General features: G+C 33.7%; 1 protein-coding gene across 6 annotated transcripts; it reads right to left on the bottom strand.

The window, feature by feature from the left end:
• Positions 1–2,181: 2,181 nt before the first annotated feature.
• On the bottom strand, positions 2,182–5,573 carry LOC138122580 (calcium-independent phospholipase A2-gamma-like). 6 transcript variants are annotated; one of them, XM_069036801.1, is made up of 9 exons: positions 5,359–5,555; positions 5,142–5,307; positions 4,718–5,081; positions 4,529–4,666; positions 4,195–4,471; positions 3,695–3,900; positions 3,453–3,644; positions 3,188–3,404; positions 2,182–2,732 (listed from the first exon to the last, which is right to left on the bottom strand). In XM_069036801.1, exons 3-9 carry the CDS (start codon positions 5,027–5,029, stop codon positions 2,479–2,481), a joined length of 1,596 nt encoding a protein of 531 aa, XP_068892902.1. In that variant the 5' UTR covers positions 5,030–5,081; positions 5,142–5,307; positions 5,359–5,555; the 3' UTR covers positions 2,182–2,478. The 6 variants fall into 6 exon arrangements, with proteins under 6 accessions (XP_068892902.1, XP_068892905.1, XP_068892904.1 ...); XM_069036804.1 differs by having other exon boundaries at positions 4,718–4,819; positions 5,359–5,552; XM_069036803.1 differs by lacking the exon at positions 5,142–5,307 and having other exon boundaries at positions 4,718–4,819; positions 5,442–5,468.
• Between the last annotated feature and the right edge of the window lie 4,766 nt (positions 5,574–10,339).

The raw sequence follows: 10,339 nt of genomic DNA on the forward strand, positions 1-10,339 counted from the left end.
GCTAATATTATAAATATCACCTCGGTAACTGAAGATGATGTAATTAAAGCAATTGAAACCGAAATTGACAACAGGTCCAGACAAAATTCCTGCCTTTATAGTGCGTGACTGTATGTATGTCTTCGTTAGACCACTAACAAGGATATTCAATCTCATTCTCAATGCAGGTAAATTCCCTAGTCAACGGAAAACTTCAAGAATTTGTCCAGTCTATAAAAAAGGAGAGAAATCTGAGATCAATAATTATAGACTGATTGCGATCATTTGTAATTTTGCCACAATTTTTGAACTACTGCTACATACTTTCTTTCATAGTCATGTATCTCGGACATTATCCATGCATTATCCCCACACCAGCATGGATTTATGAGAGGGCGCTCTGTTGAAACGAATCTAGTCTCACTCACGCAGTTTTTGGCTGAAGATTTGAATGAAAATAAACAGGTCGATGTAATATACCGGGACATTTTTTTAACTCTGAACACAGTCACAGACATAGAACAGATCACAGAAAACAGATCAATGCATTGTGAGTTGCTATGCAACCAACTATACCGAACACCAGAGATTTTGAAATAATGATAAAAATTGTTCCGATTGATGGAATTGGTCTATCATGTGTTGCATAGAAAATGTCAATGTCACGCATATTTCTAATACTCTGATTGGCATAGAATAACTGCATTATGTGTATTTCTTCTTCAAACAACTTGACCATTTTGTTAAACTGTCAAGTACTTATTTTCGTTACCTTGGTTACGTGATTATATAGATGCATTGACCTGTGTTTTTTAAAACTGAACATAGGGAATAAGTATGGGCTATGTTCAATGTTAAAAAAATGTCCCAGTATACTGATTTTTCAAAAGCTTTTGACAGGATTGACCATCAGCTACTATTACATAAATTAGATCGGTTTGGCTTGTCCGATCAGTTGATCTGTGCGATAGATATCTCTTTGTACGAGTGAATGGGTTCAAGTCAGGACTTTTCAGGCAGGGCACTGGGCTTCCTCAGGGTTCAGTGTTGGAACCCTTTCTCTTTAATATATTTATAGATGACATTGCAGATCGCCTCGACACACCATTTCTTCTGTTTGCTGATGATTTAAAAATCTATAATATGGTTAATTCAATTGAAGACTCTATACGCTTGCAAAAGAATTTGGATGCAGTATACGAATAGTGTGTGACAAATCAGCCCCTGCTAAATATTTCTAAATGAAATGTGATGACCTACGCGAGAAAAATGAACCCACTCTACACGGTGTATAAGATAAATGGATCGATGCTTAAGAAACCTGACTCCATTCGTGATTTGGGTGTAACTTTTAATTCAAAGCTTTCTTTTAATGACCACATTGATCTTGTAGCCCAATCAGCATTTAAGTCTCTGGGGTTTATAATGAGGAATAGTTGAGAAATATCTGACGCTGATACGCTCAAAACCTGTATGTAACGTTCGATCGCGTCTTGAGTATTCTTCGCTAGTTTGGTCACCTATCTACAATAATCACATTTCTACGTTTGAAAGGGTACAGCGAAGGTTTCTCAAGGCGGTTGCTTGTTCTATAGATGGAGTTTATCCTCCTAGAGGTTATCCTCAGGAACTTCTTCTTGAAAGATTTAATCTTGTGTCGTTGGTTTCAAGACGTGGAGCATTCAATAATTTTCCTGTATAAAATTCTGCATAATTTACATGATTGCCCTTATATACTATCTAAGATCTCTCTACGAATTGCTCGACCTAATTCCAGAACTAAAAGTGTATTTTACATTCCGACTGTCAGAACTAATGTTGAAGAGAGCTCTCCACTGATTCAGGTGCTCAGGAACTACTCAGGAGTTGAGGAGTTGTTAGATATTTTTGTCTGCTCAATTCCAAGTATTAGGAGTTGCTTGAAACGAACATTGGCGAACAGATCATAGCTGCTGTCTTGTACCTTGTCCTTTAAATGGGCTTCACCTGTTGGACATTGTAAAGAATAATAATAATAATAAAATCGCAAAAATCGTTGATTAATGAAAAATAGTGTATTAATGAGGTCCATTAATACACTATATTTTAGACAAAATAATTCATTAATATTGAAATTAACTACCGGTCAACGGAAAATTATTTATTTATACGTATATTAGATTAATAGTTACGTGTAAAATTGGTAATAAAAGAGTTACGTCATACTGTTTACATTTTATTTAATTTACTATGATTACATTAATAAAATGTGTATGATAAGTGGAGAAAAAATTAAAAGCAAATAACAGAAAAAACGATTTTTTTCATCAAGTGGCAATAACAGCATAAAACAAAAATTTATTGTTCATAAAATAGTACTTAACAGCAGAGAGTCAAAAGAGAGCACTACAGCTTCTGACCTATTAAACCAATAAGCCACCAATAAATTATAATCGTCAATTTAATAATTAAAATGGATAGTAAACCACACACAACGTTTAAGTGAAGAAACGCTCAGATTTATAACCCATATATTTCCTTAGAAATATTCACCCAATCTTTGACTTTGTTAAGATATGTTTTCTTTTCTGTTAAAACTCTAGCTGCTTCTTGGAATTTATCTTCATTTCTTCTTAAATACATTATAGCATCTCTTTCAAGTTGTTCCAACTTCTGCTGATTTATTTCTACCATACTGATCATTTCAGTCAAATATGGATTGAAACGATAGTACACGCTGTCTGGCAGTAAGTCGTTAAGCATTATGTGAACCCCTAAAAATCAACATCTTTTGTATTCTTCGTAAAACCAGAAGAATAGTTTTAAGTTAGGCAACACGTTGTACGTACTCCAGAATAATCACAACCATGTCAACAGGTTTTATTTCCAACAATTTATTTTTTTAAGAGAGTAAATAATTAACGTATAGTCGTTACCTATAGAGTTGATCCTGCCATAAAGATGCTTAGTAGATTTGGACTAGTCCAAGTAGAGAATAAGGGAAGTTAGTACAACAGTGGCGTATCTGACATATGCGCACAGATATGAATCAATAAATTAATGACAATAATTTCGTACATCGCTGGAGGCGCAGAGTTATTACACCCTCCACGCTCATCTCCGATACATACAACTCTAATTAATAATTAAAAAACAAAAAAGTTCTGGTATAAGTACAACAGGTATCTCACATGAAAATTATTCACTGTAATATAACAACTCTCACTACCTTCAGTATCTGTCGCACTATCTAGAATCTTATAAAATTTATCAGTCCACGACGTACTGCTAGAGCTTTTCGGAGTACTCTTATAAATATCTGTCGGAGTCGGAACACTTCTCCCAGTTCCAAAAGAAACCACACACTGAATGGGAGTATTCGGCCAAATTAATTTAGCTTCATGTAATGCCACGGCAGTCGGATTGTTGACTAGAATTCCTCCATCCTACAAAAACTGCTGTACTTTTATACCACCCAACAATGTTCAATTTACTTGGTGTAAAAATTTTCCCAATTTAAATTCTTCAAAATATGTCGGCGCAGCGGCAGAGGCTCTGGCCGCCTGCCACACCTCATATTCACTGCTACCAGAATAATAAGGTCGAACTCTCCAAGGAAGTGAATAATTTCTGAACACGTACGCTGATAAGCGAGACTGATTTACGACGGCAGAAATTGCACATAACTGAAAGTAACTGTTACTCATGTTGTCGTGACATATTAAAAGACAAAAACCTTGGGACAATTTGAATTACGAGAAGTACTGATTAGACTGTTTGTTCCTAGATGCTCCTGAAGTTTCTTTTCCCACAACGACGTGTCGTAGTAAGCTTGACTCCAAACTAAATTTCCAGTACCCCACAGTGGTGACTGTTTAAATACTTCTCTACTAATATCTTTGTAACCTTCAGCAACTTGGTTTAAGTCTGTGTGGTGAATTCCTATAATTAAAATTTATTCCAAAACGTAATACAAAATCAAATGCTTAAAATTGACTAAAATCGAACTTTGCTGCTGCTTACTATTTCTAAATATAATTGTATACCTATATTACTATTTTTTTCTTTAAAAAAATGAGCGTAAACACATGCTTACTCAACTCAACATTTCAAGAAAAAAAAAATGAAATAAAAAAACCCTTCACATTTGGGTTTTTAATTTTGATGTAGCTTTTACACACAAGGTGTAGTGCGGTTGATTTAGCATGCACGTTAAAAATAATATTTAAATTATACCTAAACTAAATGATAAAATGGCGCCAGTGCTGACGCCACAAAATAAATCAAATAGTTCATGTACTCTTTTTCCTGTCAATTCTTCTAATTTTTTTAACATTTCTAAAACAAGCAATCCTCTAATTCCTCCTCCATCCATAGCAAGAATTCGAATTCCATTTCCTGTTACTGGATCTGAATAGCCCAGCAAAGCTAACCCCTCTCTAATAGCAGCTTGAATATCACATACACCATCTGTTTTCCTTCGAACTTTCAGTAAGGTTCGAATTGCACCAGCCTACATATGTAATACATTTGTCAATAAATGTTTACTATAATTTATTAAGTACATTACTCTAATAGCAATATTTCTTGCTTCAGGGAATTGTTTAAGGTGTACAATTAATGCTTCAATTCTCCCAAGCAAAGTAATCTCATTTTCTGCTGTTTCAATAGATAAAATGACATGTTGAGTTTGTGACAATATACTGCACTGAAATTTTATTTCATGATTACAATTCTTCTTTAACTTCTATAGAAATACCTTAGATACTGAACGCTTAATTTTCCATTTTGGTTTAATCTCTTTTATTCCATCTTTAGCTTTCAATTTTGTTTTAGCATCTTGTAGCACAGTTGGTAAATTCTGTTGAGATTTTGCATCATTTTTATTAAATTTGGTGCCTTGACTATACTGTTCAAAATATTTTAAAAACTCATTTGAAAAGACCACAGGAATCTTATTGATCATGTGAAATGTATCTTTTCCAAAAACATTTTGAAAAAATTTGTCATTTGTTATTTTTGATAGCGAGTTTTTTAACTGGCCCAGCAACTTCCAGTGATTTATGGACATTTTAGTTAAATTGATTCAATACATTTAGCATCATCTTAATTATTGTAGTTGGCTAATTAATGAAAACAATCAACAAATATAATTAAATTATCACTTCTTCCACTTTATTTACCTGCATCAAAAAAGCTATATTATGAAGCAGTCCCCAAGATAAAATAAGTTAAATAAATCTACATAATTTCCTTTCATTCTGTATACAACTGCAAAATATTATTATAGTTTTGACACACTTGAAACATTAATTTTGAATTCTGTCAGTGGCCATTGATTTTTCATTCCTTAAATAACACAAATTTTATTAATTCAAAATGTCCGAATAGCACACTTACAATTAATCGATGCATAACGTGTTGATACTTATTCCCCAACGTAATTGTTTTGATTTTAAATGTATTTGTTTATGTTCACTTACGTTATAAAACATAATTTGTGGACATCTCAGTTTAATGACATTTTACTTTAACCTTGGCCTTCTCTCAGTTCTCTCTTCGTTCAACGCCAACGCGCGAGAAGGCATTTAGCACATAGCCTAAGCACGCTCCGCCCCTAACTGTTTAAGCGCGAATTTTAAATATTGAAAATAAAAACGCAAACTTTACCTGATCTGACCTGATCTGAAAAATGATGTGACAGCGTCCTTATATCGAAAATAACTATTATTTTGCATGTTTGAACTTGGTATCTGGGGCCGCCGCAATTTCTGATCAGTGATCACACAGCGGCGCGCGCTGTGCTAGTGCTTTGGCTATGTGCTAAATGAATTCTCTCAGTTCTTGACTCCAGTGTTGCCAGATCGTGTCAAACAAGCAAAATTTGTTAAATTTGTCGGAAAAAATCGTGAGAATTCGGAGATGGATGATTTTTGAATGGAAGTATCAGGCGTGCAACTCGTGCAAGTGAAATCTTGGGCTGGGAAGGCGTTGGAAACTGACAATTGTTTTTTTTTTTAAGTGTAAATTGACAGTTGTAATTATATAGAGCATCTTGACAGCTAACCTAAAATTTATAAACAAAAAAAAATCTCTTTTTTTTCTTTCTTTGCAATGTTTTACATTAAAAATAGAATAATTAATGATTCCAATTCTTGAAAAGCAAATATTAAATATTTTAGGCATTTACGATCTTTCTGGGACAGAGTTGGCTATGATTTTTTCTTTTCATGTTGGAGTAACTGATTCAGTGATGCAACGGATCCAACTTTTTTTTTCTGTCAGTGCCTGGTCGACATTTCCTTGCCACCGCATTGCCAGATTTATTATTTTAATATTCGTAAAAAAGTAAATGATTTATTAAGTTACTAAAAATAATGTAAATTCCGTCATAGGAAAAATGAAAATTGCCAAAATAATTTTGTTAGGACAAAAAAATTCCATTAAACGATGCTCCTTGCTATATTATCTATGAAGATAATCATAGATAAAATAAAACATATTTAGGCCCGGTTTATTCTCCTTCAAGTGCCTTTATTCTATTTTGGTCAATAATCGTCTTTATACGCCCGCAAATGAGGGCATAAATTGGCCTTTATAGCACAGATCTGTCAAAAATCTGCCAAGCAACGGTTGGTTTAATTATTCAAACAATGGTATCAAACATTATTTGATTAAAGAAAATCATACATTATATACACAGTAACCGTAACAACATCAAAATAGCTAACTAAATTTGCATGGACACAACTTTTAGTTGATTTCCTTTAAGGAATACGAAATATTTGTTTGAATAAAACGTTGTATGTTGTACCACGGGCATAATTGTCGATTATGGCCCTCGGGAATTTGAAAGCCCTCGTTCCTCTGGCGTTAAACATTCCCTCGTGCCATAATCTCCTGATTATGCCCTTAATACATAAATAACTATTATTTGAACGGTAATTACCATGAATCTACCAATAGCAGATTCTAAATCATAGCAACTACTGGCCAGATAAATTTACTTGAAGGTGAATAAACCGGGCCTTAGTATTTTATGTTATATCCTGTTCACGTTAGTTCGAACATCAGGTGCAAATCGCACACATTTGGCATTAACTTTCATTTGAGTTGTCATAGTAACAGGTCAGGTCATTTGCACCTCTGATGTTCATTCCAACGTGAACAGATATTATTTATGATGATAATGCAGCAAATGATAAAAGTCACTGACAGTATAAATTAATCATTGACGCTGACAAACATTTTTTTCAATTTCATAATTTCTCGTTACAATTAAAAAAAATACCTTTAATAGAATTGAGGGAAAAATCGTGAGATAAATGGCCCTTCTTATCGTGAGATTTGCAATGAAATCGTGAGAACTCACGTAAATCGTGAGATCTGGCAACACTGTATAGTCTTTCTAACTCACGTTGAGCCAGCAATAAAAATAAACTGCGTACCCTCATTACCGCAAATGCCATCATCCTCTTAACTTTTAAATAAAGATGGATTTATATTTACCAAAAAGAAGCCGGCCTTTTAGGCCCGGTGTACCTGGAAACCATCGAGAAAGAGCAAGAAAAACATCTGTCATTTAAACCATAAATTCATCCTCATTGTAAAGCTAAGAGGAGGTGGCACTTGCGGTAATGAGGGTGCGCAGTTTATTTTTATTGCTGGCTCAACCTGAGTTAGAAAGACTATAACAACTCTGTTCAACTCCAAAGAATATATTGGGTGAGTGATTCAAAACGATTGTGGATAAGTATGGCAACTATGTACGAAAACGTATGTGGGTATAGTCCAAGTATAGTCACTGCCGTCTCTATTTACAAGCCATGAACACGAAAAACTGGCAACAATGCGAAGTAGTCCGACTGGTAGTCTGTGACTGGTAGAGTTCTTATGGCCGATGTTGTTTAAGTGCTTGTTGGTTGTAATTTTTGAATTGATAATTCCATTCTCAGTGATTTTTTTTGTATATTTGTTTCTGATTATTTAGAAATCTGCAAAATCAGTGAAGGAGTTACTCTTTATGTATGCGGTGTGCTAATTGCCACAGTATCGTAATAGTATATTAAAAGACAAGTTTCATAAGACCAGTCTTGAAGCACGAATTCAAGATTAAAAAACGAGTGACGTAGCCACGAGTTATTTTAAAGAATGAGCGCTTCAAGGTCTTATGAAACGAGTTTTTTTATACTATTTTTTGTAATTTGCCCTTTTTAAGCCGTTTTTAAACAAAAATGTTTACTTTCCTCGATTTAGGGATTTTTGTGGCGGTTGGTAATGCCTTAATTTTAAAAGTAAAAATTTGATCAAGTCTTCAAAGTCGCCTTTTGTGTTATCCAAATTCTGTCACAAAACACGAATATCAAAGATAATCTTTCATGTACACCCGTTGAAATACGTGAAAATGCCAAAAATACGGTCGCGAATTTGTTGCCTGATAAATCCTGATAAATAATTCTTTGCACACTTTGTAATTTAAACTGACACGCATGACGAATCAAGTTTTGCCAACCTAAAAATGTTCGTAAAATGTTCCGTGAAATAATGGCTATAAGGACATCCCAGATGATGACGTCGCGTTCGTTAATATTAGAGTGGTATCATTGTCTAAGTGGTATATAAGAGAAAGTAAGCTCGATCCTGGTTCTTAGGGGTGTTTGAGAGTTAGGTTTGAGTTGGCAGCCTGGTTTTCACAAAATTTGTGAAGTTAATGCAAGCAAATCTAAATAGTTAACATAATATTTATATTTTATTTTCACTCCAGAAACATTTTGTTAACTAGCAATTTTATTTAAACGCAGATAAGGACAATTTTGACAATAAAAGTACAGCCAATTATCTGAATTATCAATCGAAAAACGCCCCTAGGAACCTACTGGAGCCAACTCTCTTTAATATACTAATTTTAGTTAATATGTCTATTAGAGAATCAAAATGGAGGCAAATTACAAAAAGGACTTTAAAGTTGACAATTCGGGAGATACTTACTTTGCTAGTTTGCAATGAGGTGGTTTATGTTTACCGTCAGATTTTGTTATATTTATTTTTCTTCATGTGTACTATTCCGGACACGGAATCTTGGCGGGCGTATCCGAGTTCCTCCCGGTGGTCACTTCTTTACCTGCATAACCCTTTTTAACGGACGAGTTCCTCCCGAGGTTATCAGGGATTACTGCGATAAGTAGTCCATAGAAGTAGTCGACGAGTGGTAGCCGGACTAGATTATTATGGCGAGTATTTTACTTGAAATTGGCAATAAATACACTGATGATAGGGAGAAACAATTTTATTTAAAAGGGTAAATTAAAATTTGTGTACATGATATGAGTATACAGTGAGTTTTTTTTAAGACTGGCCATAGTGTTTTACATGCTAATTTTTCAACCCCCTGTTAATTTTATTTTTGTGAAAATTACAAAGCCTAGCACTGTTTTTATATTAAACAATAATATTATCTAGTCATTAAAAAAAACTCAAGGTATATCTATTTTTGCAATAAAAAAACTTTTGAAAACATCTCGCACTTTTTCACTCAGTTTCCATGCTGACGCTTTTAAAGAAATAATTAAACTAAAAAATTTTTCCAACATCGATTATAAAAATGATACTTTCATCACTCAACCCGATCATTCTTATCACCAGCGCTAATCCCTTACCGTTCACTACCTACTACAAGACCTGAGAATTTCTGACTGCCGGGAGGAACTCCGCTACCGCCATCTTGGCCATAACTGACATTTATAATTGATTTCATATAAATGTACATCAAGTGAGCTGTGCATTTGTAAAAGCACCTTTAATTTAGTTACATTACAAAAGTCACATTTATGAAGGTCATGTCCAATAAATCTTTACTTGGTAAAAATACGAAGACAAAAACAAATAAGAATTACTTTAATTTAATCAGTAAAAAGACGTAACATTGTTTTTGAAATCAACAATGTTAAAATGGACAAAAACTAAAAAATTAGTCAAATCAAGTTCGCGCAGAGCAAGCAACTTTGAAAGTTAAAGTCACTAGCTTTAGCTTTACTACCAACAGAAAATCAGATTTTCATGGCTTGCTTAGATGCACATTTATATGCAATTGAGTATAACTGACAAATATGCGTGAACTAGCCTTTATTGAATATAAAATATAACCCAACTTTTGACTCGATAATGCCATTTCCTTGCTTTTTTGATGTCAGAATAAAAACTTCAAAGTGATTTTTAATAATTGTCATTTATTAATGACGCTAATGATTGGTTTACATCATTTTTTTTTTAAATATCAAAAAAATGTTGGCCAAGATTCCGTGTCCGGAATAGTACGCCATTTTTCAATAGGTATATTAGTAACAGCGACCTACAAAATGTTTTTTCTACAACCGTCAAAAAA

This window comes from Tenebrio molitor, chromosome 2 (genome assembly GCF_963966145.1).
Source record: "Tenebrio molitor chromosome 2, icTenMoli1.1, whole genome shotgun sequence".
Classification (NCBI taxonomy): Eukaryota; Metazoa; Arthropoda; class Insecta; order Coleoptera; family Tenebrionidae; genus Tenebrio; species Tenebrio molitor.

Excerpts from the sequence above, each read along its gene's own strand:
- LOC138122580 (XM_069036801.1), bottom strand. The coding sequence starts at position 5,029 with ATGTCCATAAATCACTGGAAGTTGCTGGGCCAGTTAAAAAACTCGCTA. Across the intron at positions 4,667-4,717 it reads TTAAGCGTTCAGTATCTAAG|TGCAGTATATTGTCACAAAC; the intron begins GTATTTCTATAG and ends ATAAAATTTCAG. Across the intron at positions 3,901-4,194 it reads CATTTTATCATTTAGTTTAG|GAATTCACCACACAGACTTA; the intron begins GTATAATTTAAA and ends TTTTAATTATAG.